We start from the raw sequence: 13,918 nt of genomic DNA on the forward strand, positions 1-13,918 counted from the left end.
CACCCAGTCCCTCTGCTTCCCCTAAATTTTAACTAATAAGGAAGCTTTTCTGCCCCCTCAATTCCCTTTACTGGACTTTGCAGGAATCTTCCCACTTCTGGTAATCATTGGCCTGGTCCAGACACGCTGGGGTTTCCCAGCAAAGCCTGGAATCTCCCTGACTCTTTAGCACTACCGTAGTATTTTAGGTTGCCTCATTCTAAAGAGCAAAAAAGACAGAGCAAATGAAAAAAAAAAAAAAAAAAAAACCACTACTTAAAGTTGAAATCAGCACTTAACACCTCTACCCTGGTTCTTCCTTGCCTCTGGGCTACAAGCCAGTGACAACTGGAACTACCTCCTGTTAGTTTTTTTTGACAACAGAAAATAGAAAAGCAGGAAAAAGACAAGACAAGAGGTAGGAAGGATTTGATAAGAGAAACACAAAGCCATGGCTGCATCTCGCAAGCCCTCCTGCAGGCTCTTGCGAGAGACGGCTCTCTACACCTGCACACCTAGCCCATCGTGAGTCACGGGGGAGAGCAGAGCTTTCCAACGATCATCTCCAACGTGCCGGGGGGCCACTTGGGAGTGCCATTAAAATTCAAAGGGTCAACTAAACCTTCAGAAACGCTCATCCTACCGTTCTCACAAGAAGTCTACCCCGCTCTTCTGCCTGTGGCTCTGTTGCACGGGCTAGGAGGTGCAGGATACTTGAAGCGAGGGGTGCCCTCCTCTCAGGGGGTGCCCAGGATGCACCCCTTGGGAGGGTGCACGTCCCCCGAGGGGTTGGACGCACTCTGAGGTGGGCCACCTCGCCCTGCTCCCTGCGGGGTCACCCACCTCTGCTCCAAAGAAGGCCGATTTGAACCCAAAGGATAGGGACGGCAGAGCTTTACTCTGCCTTGTGCCATCCCACCTCCTGGAGGAGCAGGAGGCAGGGAGAGGTGGCCGGGCTGCCCAGCCTCCGGGGGGAGCTCAGGGCAGCCATTCGGCATCCCCCCCTCCGAGGTGTGCGGGGAGGGAGCCGAGGCACTGCACCCCAAGTCCGTTACAGCCAGCATGCCTGACGTGCCTGGGAAGTGACATCTGCAGCTCCAGGAGCCAAGGCAACATGCAGGAAAAGCAGGCTGTTGGCAGAGCCGGCCTGGGAAACCTAAAGCAGCACTGACACCTTCAGGAAGGGGAGACGAAGCTCAACACCAGCCTCGGCTTGTCTTTTCCCTGCGCTGTGACCTGCGGGGCTCAGAGCCTACTTGGGAGGTTCCTTCGGGAGCTGGCTCCTGCGATCCAGCTTGCTCATGACCTGCGTGATGTCCACGGTCGTGGCGGCTTCTTTGGCTTTGGCCTCTTCTTCCTGCTGCCTCAGGATGATGGGGCTGGGGCTGGAGCGGAGGTGACGGCGTCCGAATGGGAAATTGGAGCTGGGCAGAGAGTGAGAGAAAGAAGCAGGGCGTTACTGAAAAGTAGAAGGGCACCAAAAACTCACCCCTGGTAAGCAAATTTACCAGGAGGGCAAGCTCAGACATAGAGACGGACGTGCCACTGTCACCTGCACAACAACAAGGAAACACAAACGCGGACGAGGTGGTTTAAAGCAGGACTCGGTGTCACACATCAGCCACAGAACTGCTAGAATTGTAAAGTCAGTCCTGTTCCTGGTCCTCGTGAGGGACTCCAGGGCCAGGAGATGACCAGTACATTACTCCTTTTCTTACAAGCATTTGCACATAACTAACACTCAGTGTGAACCCAAACAACTGGCATCAGTGGAATTTTTTTCTAGTGCCCTCAGTAAGATCAAGATAGGGACCAGTATGGGTGTTTCTGGTGTCTGTGATACCCCCAAAAAGCACCCACTACCTGCTTCAGCAAAGCCATTACCAGCAGCAGTGGAAACAAGTATTAAGCCACCTCTGGATGAGGTACTAGCTCTTTAGCTTACCCAGGATGCTGAGTACTGTGCCTCTGGAACAGGCACTGACAAACATGAAAGTAGTCACCAGGGGTCAACCAGCATCTGCCAGTGACCTTGTGATGTGTGGCTCAGGGAAAACCTAACCAAACCCTGGGCAAGTCAGCAGGAAGGTTTTTTCCACTGACTTGAAAAAGGCTTTAGATGAAACAATAGTGTGAAAGTCCATGATTCCTCTTTCTTGCTTGCTAGGTTGACAAGTGGAAGAGGAACAGAGAAAGAAGCACACCACCCAGTCTGGCTCTGACCTTGCACGCTCAGCTTTAAGAAGCAACTGCAGTTCAAATGGCCTAAATTTGCTATGCAACCTTCATCTTGGTCTGGAGAAAGCCATTTCAAGCCTGCCTCTTCTAAGGCCGTCTACCTTGTGCCAGCAGTCACTCACAAGTAAGATGCTGTTTGTTCCCATGTGGCTGCTTGCCACCTTCACTTTGCAGGGGCTAAGAGGCTCTGTCCAGGTAGGGCTGAGCAGAATCCACAGAGGACCCTGCAGTGGCTCTGTGTGTCCTCTGGCAGCCAATGTTTCGTGGGAGGGAGTTTTCCCATGGCCTGTACGCAGTGCTCTCTCCTTCCAGGACAGGAGCCGTGATTAGTTCAACAATCACGGCCTTTCTAAAGAGACCCAACAGACAAGGCAGCCAAGCAATCGTCAAGTCGATTCTGACTACACACAAGCCACTTCCAAAAGGCTCACAAATAAACAGCACAATCAGTCTCATAGCAAAGCATCTTTTTAGCGAAAAACTTTATTTAATTAAGTGAACATCTAAATCATAGTAATTTTGCTGCAGCTCAGGCTTTTTCTACCCTTGCTACAACAAGAAAAACAAAACCCACAATTACATCCAGTTTCACTTGCCTTTTTTTGACAGTCTCTTGTGGCACAACAGCCTTGGCCAGCATTTCCTTGTATACTGGAGACTTTAAATAGCGGCCATAGGAGTCCTACTAGGAAGAAAAAAGAGAAACTGGTAGTTATGGGCTGCAAACACCCTTATTAAAATCACCACCAAATACAGCTGCTCAGGAGCCAGGGAGGCTGGGAACTAGATAATCTCCCCCAGCAGCCCAAGGGACTTTGCATCTTTCAGGCAAATGTAGCCATTTAAACGAACAGCCTTTCATCTTGGTGTAAAATTCCCAGGATTTTCCATCTCACAATAAAGCTTCCCAGGTAAGATCCAGACCAAAAGGTCTGAACTGAGCTTAGCCCAGGCCAGTGGAGCCTCACAGACATTGCAGGGTGAAGTGCTCATATTTCAGGAGCCGAACTTTTCAACAACTGGTGAAAATCAGTACAGTTCTGCTGCTTTCAGTGTCAATGTGCACTAGCTGCTGCTCTGGCCCACAATGCTCCTTCCTGCTATCTGTATTTTGTATTGCTCATAAGGAGGAGTTACAAGTTTTTGTAGTCACCATGATCTAATGAAAGCCACGACATATTGTGTGCTGACATCAGCCTGCAGCCTGCTGCATCAGTTAGACATTAAAAAAGGGTGTCCATCAACATAACCACAGAAAAATGTGCGAAAAAACTCAGTAAAACTTCAGGTGGGCCATGTCTGGTTATGCTCTTGGTACTAAACTCATGCAGTTATATCACAATTACTACTACTACCTTTCGCATCCACTGCTGAAATCCAGTTGGATACAAGCATCCCACCATAGGGATACCTGATGTGGCACACAGAGTGGTACTGAGTGAATTTAAAAGATTTGCTCAAGCTTTGAATGAGTTGGTGACCAAGCTGGTATTAGAAAGCAGGACTTCCAGCAGACACCTGACCTCCGCACCTTGGGGACATGCTGCCTTAGAGGGAAGAAGCAGCAGCAAAATACAAAGGCCTGAACCAATGCTTGCTTAAGTCAGCAAATTCGAGGGATTTTCAAACAAAGGCCACTTGAAAGTGACAGCTGATAGCACACAAAGGCATGGAAAGGCCCAGAGAACTGGAATCCCCCTAAGGCTTTGGAAACAAATAACAAACCTTTTTCATCAGCATGTAAATGTGGGTCTGAGCAGCATCTAAAACATAACGATGAGGGTGCTTGAGGCCTTTGACTGTGATACCCATTGTTGTGCCATCAATGTTAATCCAGCGCCTTGCTCCTGGAGCCAGGAAGAGCCTGCAAGGAGGAGGAATCAACAGTGCCATTAACAACTGGAGAATTCCTGGAGATTCCTCTGTCTGTGCATGAAAGAAAAAGTCCCTTCAGCTCTCCACTACAATTTGCTGTCCTGATCTTGGGCAGTCAATCTCCTCTTCAACCGTATGACATGCAGACACTTCCTCTTGCACTGTTAACACACAATATAAACCAAATTTTAGCCCACTGGAAGCAAAAAGGGTCTCTCCACTCTCCTCATGGCAGCCCCAAGATCTTTGCTATTCCACACCTCTATTTAAAATACATGCTAAGCCCTAAATAGTGGAGAACAGAGAGGAAAAGTAACTATATAACCAAAAAATACTTATGCTTTCATCTTCAAAAGCTCCTTTCCTACATGGGGACATAGGGCAGCCACATTTGATGACAGATACAAAAAAAAGTCAGTCTCAGGAATAAATCATTTGGAGAATGACAACGTGTGGAAGAAGGTGATGGGACTTGTACAAAAAGTTAAAGAATGTAAAATTATCACACTCACTTGTAAATTTCTTCTGCTTTTTCTTTGACCTTGGATTGGTCTCCATACTTGAGATCCTCACAGGCTTCCCAGAAACTCAGATTCTCTCCTGCATAATAAGGAGTCAGCAGTGAGGGAGACTGAGGAAAAAGCAATCCCATTTATTAATTCCTAAACTGAATTCATTTGACTCGGTATGTGTTGGCCCCAATTCAGACTCTCCGATTCTTACAGCCACCTTGAAAATCCCCTTGGGACTGAAAGAAGAAAACAGCTTTCCCCTGCTCTCTTGCTCACTGACACCTGTAAGAGCTTGTGAATTCAGCCAGTTCCATCTTGCCTGGGAGCCGTCCCCCCTGCACAGGGAGTGCCCTGGACTGTATTTTGTGTCCTGTGCCACTAGATGGTATTGCATGCACTGGCTGCACAGCCATTGCCTCCAAAGTCACTTCTGCTGCCTTTACTTTGTGACTTTGTCATTGTCTCAGCTCACAGCACCTACTGCAAAGGCATGGATTTCCAGCCCTGCTCTGTCTCAGCTGTGCAGCGTCCTGCTGTGTGGCCTAGGCAGGGACAAAGGTAGAGGCACAACAGACCCACCACTGAACTCCTTCTTCAGGAAGAGCTGGAAGTTCTGCCGGCCTTTTGGGTCCCGCATCAGCTCACTGAAATTGAAGGCCCATCGCTCCACACGCGTTCTGGTGGGGACTTCCACTCTGCACAGGTTGAAAACAAACAGCGCTGCCAGTTTCATGTGGCCCATCTAATTGGCAGATTAATTAAAACCAAAATGCCCTTTGCTGGAATGCCAAGAGACTTCTCATTACAGCATTCTGAAAAACACAGAGTGCTGAGCTCCTAAAGTCAGCCCACTAAGTAAGCCGTAATTAAACAACTTGGTACACAGTGGGATGAGGATTTATCTCGGATTTATACTGCTCTCACAGTGATGGCCCAGCTTTGCGAGAGGTTTGACTCAGTCCTGTTCTGGAGGAGGCACTGCTTGCTGCCCAAAGCTTTGCTTCTCGTAAAGGCATTCTGTGAAGGTATCCTTTGGGGCTGTCTAACGGGATATTATCACTCTAACAGGATTGCTGGTCTCAAATGAGAACCAGTAATATGTTGTATGCTCCAAGCCCAGAGATGCCACTGTATAATTAGCAAATACTATCTGAATGCAAAACCAAGGGAGACCTCAGAGAAGGGATGGACCGCCAGTATGTGCCTTCAAACCCAAACCCTCTCCAAAGAAAGCAGCCTGAGGTGTGTGGAAAGACCAAGGGCCAGTAGTTGAACCCTGAATTGCTACACCATTGGCAGCACCTGATTTAGCAAGGTTAACACTAAACCAAGTGCTATACCTGGCATAACTCCTCATATTCCATTCCTGTGCTTGTAAAAGTGGACTTCACTCAGCCAAGAGGAGGATTAGGCCCATTCAGCAGGGGCTGAGTGCATACTCTCATCATCAGTTTAGCAACTTCTGTAATGTTAAGGAAAGCTCCACTTGAAGAAGATAATGCTGGAAGTTCAGCATGGAGTATTCCCAAGAGACAGTTTCTTTAGCATGGCCAAGCTGTGTCAGAAAGGGAATGCTTCCCTGCTCACAATCAGAGACCAGATATCATGACGAAATCAATGGTTCCCTTTTCTGATTTCTATCAGCATAAAAGTCAGTGTAAACCACAAGCTGGCAAGAGAATATAAATACATACAGTTTTGCATTGAGATCCCAGAAGTCAGGGTCATCTGTTACCCACGGGTTGCTGGGGAGACATCCAGACAGGATGGGATCATTGGAGAGGAACTGCTCAGAGTACTTCACAAGCCTGCAAGTAAATCCAATAAAACCAAAATATTAATTTGCAAGCAGAATTGCAGGCCCCCCCCCCCATTACAAACAAATAAATGGTTGTACAGACTATAGATATATTCAGAGGTGCAGCCCTACCAGCATGGGGATCTGGAATGTGGCCCCTGCCTTACTAGAAAAATTGATTCATTAGCTCAGTTAATCTTTTCCATTTCCCAAACAGTAATCTCCTGGTTGTCTTTCAAAGCAGTGATTTTGCCAGCTCAAGTGCAGGGAGATAGAAGACTCTCTTCCATCACCTTCTTTTGCCTCTTCATTTCAAGGAACTGGGAATAAGCCCCCAAACGGTTTCCATCTCCTTCTCCAGCCACCTGGCAAAGGCCTGATCCTGCTCTGTTCTGTGCCACACATTACAGAGAGGAAAGGGCCAGAGAAGAGAAAAGCAGGTGCTGTATTCGCTCAGGGTGGGTTCTCCGCAGCCTTCCCATGGGGTGTGGGAGACCCCAGGGAGCTCCGCGAGAGGTGAGGGAGTGCTGAGGACACATCCCAGCTTCTCCTTTCCTACGCTCACCTACCGCATGGCTCATTCCTCTGCAAATAACTCTGAGGGCTTGGCACAAAGCAAAAATGTCTCTATCCTAGCAGGAACCAGACAAACACTTCTCCTACCTTCTAAGTTGGCCAGACTTGTAATTACAACCGATTTCACTAATGTCCTGGAATTTTAGCTTTCTCCTCCCTTTTTCATTCTTGAAAAAATGATCTGGTTTCTGCATTTAAAATTCCTTCCAGGCCAAACTGCTTTCATGTGCTCAAAGCTGGGAGTGCACTGTCCAAGGGCCCGTTGCTAACAGCCACCTTGGCATAGATCCTGCAATTATACAATGCTACTGCACAAAGCATACCACAGGTTTGGCACAGAAGTGCTCGATCCTATCTTCTCACTGGAAATGCCAAGGCATTCAGCACCTGCATAATTCACTCCAATCCATATATTCTAATCAAGCTACAAATCTAAACCTGTCAACCCAGGTAACGTTGCTCTGTCCTTTTAATGATTAGTGCTTTGAAGCACCTCCTAAATCAATGCCATGCTCTGATGCACGCACGCTATCTAGTTGCTGCTCACATCCTCATCAATAATAATTTGATTTGGACCCAACCCTGCAGCTGAGATGGAGATCCAAATTTCCTGAGGATTTTTTGATCTAGGTGATAGGCATTATCCCATCAGAAGACTAGAACTAGTGAGTGAAAAGCTCCATTGCCTAACACTTAAGCGCCACAAAATTCCTGGAAGGTAGCCAGGTGTCCCCAGCTCCAGCTCAGTTTGGAAAATTGAGGCAGGAGAGTTTTAAGTGACCTGGGAGTCAGTGACAGATGAAATGAGTAGAACTGCTGGTGCCTTGCAAGTTGTGGTTCTCAGAAGACAGCACTGCTTCCCAGACTCTTCCTCCCATTTCATTCATCCACAACTGTCTTCTCCCAGGGAACAGGCCTGAGCACCTTGTTTATTTTAGATTCGATATGAATCTCTGGGTGGCAATGACTATGTAAAACAGACTGGTGGTAGGGACTGCACCTCTAGGCAACTGGCCAGCACATAAGATTCCAGGTAAGAAATGCCTGTGGCAAACACGCTAATGGCTAATGCTAGAACTGGGAGCTTTGCACTTAATCGGCTTCATCAAGAATCTGATCAGGAAACACTCCCCCTGAGAAGAGGAATTGCTAATTAATTGCTTGGACATTCATGGAGAGGCATGTGTTCCTTTGTAATACAGAATAACCAGAGACTTCCCCAGCTCTGCTGCCTTCTGATGAACATCACCCTATGAGCAAGAAGACTCACTGGGGCTGAATCCAGCCCAGCAGGCTGGGGACCAGGGACAGGAGGGTCAGTCTGTCTCTGCTGGTTACTCACCCCGCACAGGAACAGGCACAGGACTCACACACTGCTGCATCCTCACAAGGCAGCCTCCACGCAGCTGCCTTTCCAGACTGCAGAGCTGTGCTGAGTCCCAGGCATCACAGCCCAGCCCTGACCAGTCTGAACATCTCTTGATTTCAGAGGGAATGTCAACCAAGAGTCTGGAACTGCTCTGCAGACATTCATAGCAAAGCTCTCCTTAGCTCCAAGGGAGCCTCTTCGTCATGATTGGGACTCTGATCCCACCTCTGCCTTGTGCCTCCTGGCCCAGGCAACGCACAGCTCAGACAGCACAAACAACACTGCGTGTGGCCGCCACATCGATTCCCCTGACTGAGTCACCAGCTGCCAGAAGAGATAGCTGCATCATCTCATTCAGAGATAAGCGCTGAAGACTAATTAATGTGTGGACAGAAGGAAATCAGGACTTACCCTCCAAGAGAGACAGAAGATTTCACTCTCGACTTCATGATGGCCTGCTGACAGTACATGATCTGAGAGGGATCAGACATGTCCATGGTTAGGAGCATGCAGATGTGAAGACAAAGCCGTCTCTATCTGAACCTCAAACATGCCCTCTCCCAAGTAGTGAGGCTAACTACAACAGGGACTGCTTCTTCCCTAATTACTGGATGTCCAAGGAATTAGAGAATCCCTAAACTGTCTTAGTAAAATGGCTGTTTTCACTGAGCTTATTGTAAATGTCAGAAGAGCATTTTGCAATGTGCAAGTAATTAAAAAGCACTCCCCATGCTATATAAAAATTGGATAATAGCTACCATTCTAGGCACCTACAAATGCTCTGGATGATTTAGCATGTAATTATCATTGATCCTTGGCTGTCTCTACACTGGCGCCACTGGATGTATCGCCTATGATTTCCCCACCACTAATTTTGATCTATTAGATTTTAGCCCTGGTGTCTGTCCTTGCTTGAGCCTTCCCGTCACTGGGAGAGCTGCTGGCTGCCTGCAGTGGGAGGGGAAGAGGCTGGAAATCTCCTGAAAGCACATTGACCAAAAACTCCATGGGGCAGAGACTCTGCCAGTCAAACCTTGGTGTTTTTAAAACTGCTCATCCCCTGCAAAGGGGGCTTTGAGCCCCCGTGCAACACTGATGTAAGCGATACATAGAGGATGAACACCTAGAAGTGAGGCAAGGACCACTTACCTCTCTCCTATAAAATTCCATCGTTGTTTTCTGTAAAATAAAGAAACAAAACCCATTAAATTGGGGTGGGTGCTTTCACTCGCCTTTTTTGAGACACGAAAACACCGTTGCAGGGCTGCCGTTGTGCAGCGCTCTCCAATTAATTCTCATTACAATTAAAATCAAACACAGCAGCTCAGCTAATCAGGGTATCATCAAAGCTAAGAGCATCCACACACCATAAATCGCTCCATTAGCTGTATTTACTGTTTAGCATCGCTTCTTCCATCACAGGCTGCCTGTATGCCTTCAATTAAGGGGTTATTCTAATGGAGCTAAAATAGATTCGTTTACGAGACACAGATTAGATCATTCAATATTAGCTAAAGGAGACAGGAACCAACACATTGCAAAATATAAACACCACAATTAAAAGCCTCAGAAGCAGTATCTGCTGTGCAAAGGGTGCTTACGTTGTGATTTGAATAACTCAGACTATGTTATATGTCATCCACAAATGAACAAGGAATTGAAGGCAAGAAATTAACTGCAGGGTGTTTATTCACACAGCTTGCTTTGAAGCACAGTTACTTTGTGTGAAATAAACTTGAGGAGGGAGAAGGAAAGACAGGCTAAGCCAGGGATGCTCCCAGCAAGCCTTTAAAGGCTTATGCAGTGTTTCAGTTCTTCATCTCCCATTTTAGCCAACAAGATCTGCATCCCAGAATTATTCTATCAAACTAACCCTGTGGTGGACATGGGTCTGCAGACTGCCTTGGTGAAGTGCAGTTTGTGAGTGATGAGGGATGAAGCAGCTGGTATCAAATGCCACAGGCAGCCTGCTTCTCCCACCTTCTCACCAGAGAACCTGCACCCTGAGCTGCCCCTGTTTTGGGAAAAGCAAGATGCTCTCCCAGGGCTGCTTTGTGAAGGGACCATTGTGGGGACACTGGTGGAGATCTGCTTTTGCATTTTAACCATCGTCACTAGTCCTGCTCAGGAGGCAGAAACTATTCTCTATATGGAAGAAAAATACGCACATTTTGCTGAAACTTGGTTGGTTTTGGGAGGGCACACTCACCAGTTCAGCAGCAGGAGCCAGACATGCAGCAGATCAGCCAATCTGTACAGAACTACCACGAAGCCAGCTCATCTGATCCTAACACAAACCTAGCCTGGCCAGTGTAGTACTAACAGAAATCCTCACTGTGGCATTGCAAGGGGAGGAAGCTTTTTCTGCTGGAATTACCATGACCAGCTCTGAATGATTGCAGTGCACATAATCTCAGCAGGGACAAACAGGAAAGCAAACAGTAGCTGCACTAGCAGTGATGCTCTGCTGGCCACACACAAGGAACTGCGTGTGAGGGGGCAAGGGCTGACACATTAAGGGGGAGAAAAAGCTCTTGGACAACAGGATCATTGGTCACAGGGCTGTACAGCGTCCCTTGCTGATTCAAAGGCTCCTGGGACATTTTATAAATGATGGAGGATGCATGGACTAAGGAACAGCTTTTCACCCTTCTCTGCTCTTAGCTGCACCCCTGATGCCAGGCCAGCTTCCACGTAGACACCATTTCTTTCCCCCATTTCTACAGTGTCATCATTGTTTCAGATAAACTGTAGAAATGGAAGGCAAAAAAACCTCACCTGCTCATGCAGAGAAACTCGCTGCATTTACTGTCCTGGAAATGTCCTCTCTGAAGAGCTTTGTTTCTTTTTCAGGCCAGCTATTTCCTGCACAATAGGAACTCACTATCCCCTTGGGGAACTCGAGATACAAACCAGGCCCCATCAGATTTACAAGTGCCAGCTGAACTGTTCCATTTGATGGAACTTAGGTGTGGCTAGAGCATTTACTTTAGGAAAATCAACACATTAAAATCATTGGATGGTTTTAAAAGGCCCCTCATTTCTTCATCTGTTTTGTCAAGTGGGTGCCTCAGACAGGCCTGGTGCAGTGGGGCGAGGAGAGGTGGATGCTGGCATAGTGGCTTGAAGGCAGCTCACGTGGTAGTAAAGTTGTGTTACCTTCTACAGGGGTCTTAGAGGCAGGCAGCACACCACACATACACGAGACAAACAGCTGGTGGGAAAAAGAAAAAGAACACAGTAAGTTAAATGTTCTATAGAGCAAGAAAGGCGCAAATTAAAATGCCATCACAACTGAAAAATTGTATGTGGGTGAGTAAAAATCAAAGCTAATGCCATGTCTGCAAACAAGGAAAGATTTTTGTTTTAAAGCGCATCCTACACCCAGGATCCCCTCCTGCCACAGCCTGAGCGTGTAGGTCATCCCTCTGGAGAGCTGGTCCTCGGAAAACCAGGGCGGGCTTTGGTGGGGTGCTCCAGGGTGGGGAGGGACTTGCCAAGGCTCACAGAGAAAACGGGGCTATGGCATGAGAAGGAAAGAGCATCACTGAGTAGTGGCACGCACTGAACTGCAGAAGAACCAAAGAGGAGCCCAGCACTGAACAACCTACTGAGGGCTGCAGGTGCTGGCTGTGCTCAGCCCTTTCCAGTTCTCAAATCCACAGTAACTGGGAAGGATCTCAGCTGTTTCACCCCAGAGCTGCACATCATTTCATTTCCCTTTCTCCCACAGTGCTCCCATGACCAGTTTCCAGCTTTGCTGCTCGTACAAGGGACGCTGAATACTCTCCGTGTCCTATTGAGCACTGCCAGTTGTCCCCACCACCCTACCCATCCTTACCCCGTGCTACTGACAGCATCAATGCCAAAGTGCCCTGCACCACCCATCCACCCTCCCTCATTTGGAGGGAAATAACATTTGGAACAAAAGAGTCATTTCTTATAATGAGATTAATTTTGCAATGCCCTTAACGACTGACTTATCGCAATTACCGCAGATAAGCTCCGCAGCCCCGCAGGCTTCAAATCAAAATGGCAATTAGTGAAAGACCTCAGTCTGTCTCGGGCGAGTGCCGCGTGCTGTTAAACATCCTCCTCCCTGAGACACACAGCAGCACTCGGACACCCTGCACAGCCTCGTCGCATCCCGCTGCCGCCAGCCGAGCGCTCCCCATGCACGCAGGCAGCAGCTGCAAAGCTCAGCTGGGAGCCAGCCAGGACCTGCTCAAGAGCCCTGTGTCTGGAGCCCATCCACACGGCCGAAGCCAAGAGCTCCTACAGGAGCTGGGACATCTGCTAATTTCCAGCTAACCATTCGCACGGACCTCCTCTGCTCTCCATGTGGGTCTTCCTGACCACATTGTGGAGATAATGGTCATTATGTTTTCGCCTCTCTGGCCACCATTCAGTGTTTACAGAGGCCATAAACAGCTGGACAACAGCTTTTGTGTGTGTGCCCAGATGGAGCCTGGAGTGAAGAACAAGCAAGGCCGCTGTTATCCAGAGCTCATTTGGGGCCAGGGCACTGCAAATCATGCCAGCACTCTGCCTTGAATGCCACAGTGCTCTCTGTCCATGCACACAGCTTGGCAAGCTGCGAGGACAACCACGGGGATCCTGCGCTGAGCACCAGCCACCGAGCACAGGGCAGTGCTCAGCCTCCCTCCAGATCTCACTTTCTGGCAGCCAGAGCAAAAACCTGTGGGCATGGCCTCTCTGACACTGCAACAGCAAACAGCACTCCGCCATGCACACAGCTCTGTTTCTGCACACATGAACACCTCTTCTCGGGTGCAGATGTGAGCCTTTCCCTTCATGCAGCCAGCTGGGAGCCCTGCATGCCAGAGGCGAATTCTGAGTCTAGCATAAGATCATCTCAACATGCATCGCCACTGTGCTGGTGCTTCCAGGCCAACATCTGGAAATCAAGATCTGTAACAGTCCATATGCCTGGTTTCATTCAAATTGCTGATTTTCCTCTATCTTGTTTATTTGCTTCTGACTCTGTTGCTTCAAAAGATGTGACGGATGCAGCAGAAGTTACATGTTTATCCGGCAGCCAAACTGAGAGAGACTTATGAAATGAAAAGCCAGCAATGACTACGATGATCTGTGGCTGATTTGATGCATACAGCAAGCCAGGGCATTTCATTCAGTAGTCCCTGAATCTAGCACAGTGATATTTGGCTAAGCTAAATAAAGCACCCTTCAGAAAGACTCTCAGAAAAAGGCAAAAGCTGAGTGTGTACCTGCAGGTGAGTCAGTGGGCTCTGGCAGTTGCCTGGTAACTCACTGAGCAGTGAGGCTCGATCAAGTCTGAGACCTGGGTAACAAAAGGCTAAAGCATCCCTTAATTAGCTCTTCAATGGATGGCTACTTCTGCCTCGCTCCTCCTGCCTGACTACAACTCCTAACTCAGAACCGGGAGGGATGCCCATGGGTCAGTAAAAAAAGTCCCTTTCAAAGGAGTGCAAGCACCTGTTTATCCCCAGAGGACTCTATCAGTAGGGAGGGAGCAGCCCACCAAAGGGTCTGAGGCAAGTGAAAGAGAGATGTTCATGCCAGTATCAG

The 13,918-nt window shown here is 48.2% G+C and overlaps 1 protein-coding gene across 2 annotated transcripts in view; it reads right to left on the bottom strand.

The window, feature by feature from the left end:
- Positions 1 to 356: 356 nt before the first annotated feature.
- RGS9 (regulator of G protein signaling 9) overlaps positions 357 to 13,918 on the bottom strand; it is a 29,862-nt gene continuing 16,300 nt past the window's right edge. Inside the window, exons 10-17 of one of the 2 annotated variants that reach the window (XM_030013611.1) lie at positions 9,497 to 9,526; positions 8,759 to 8,820; positions 6,299 to 6,412; positions 5,184 to 5,299; positions 4,605 to 4,692; positions 3,943 to 4,081; positions 2,814 to 2,899; positions 357 to 1,403 (exon numbers count right to left, since the gene is read on the bottom strand). In XM_030013611.1, coding sequence (XP_029869471.1) covers positions 1,232 to 1,403; positions 2,814 to 2,899; positions 3,943 to 4,081; positions 4,605 to 4,692; positions 5,184 to 5,299; positions 6,299 to 6,412; positions 8,759 to 8,820; positions 9,497 to 9,526 — 807 coding nt within the window. In that variant the 3' untranslated portion in view covers positions 357 to 1,231. Of the gene's footprint in view, positions 1,404 to 2,813; positions 2,903 to 3,942; positions 4,082 to 4,604; positions 4,693 to 5,183; positions 5,300 to 6,298; positions 6,413 to 8,758; positions 8,821 to 9,496; positions 9,527 to 13,918 lie in introns of those variants that run through there. The other variant, XM_030013612.2, reaches the window with a different exon arrangement.

The sequence above is a fragment of the Aquila chrysaetos genome, chromosome 5, assembly GCF_900496995.4.
Source record: "Aquila chrysaetos chrysaetos chromosome 5, bAquChr1.4, whole genome shotgun sequence".
In the NCBI taxonomy this organism is placed as follows: Eukaryota; Metazoa; Chordata; class Aves; order Accipitriformes; family Accipitridae; genus Aquila; species Aquila chrysaetos.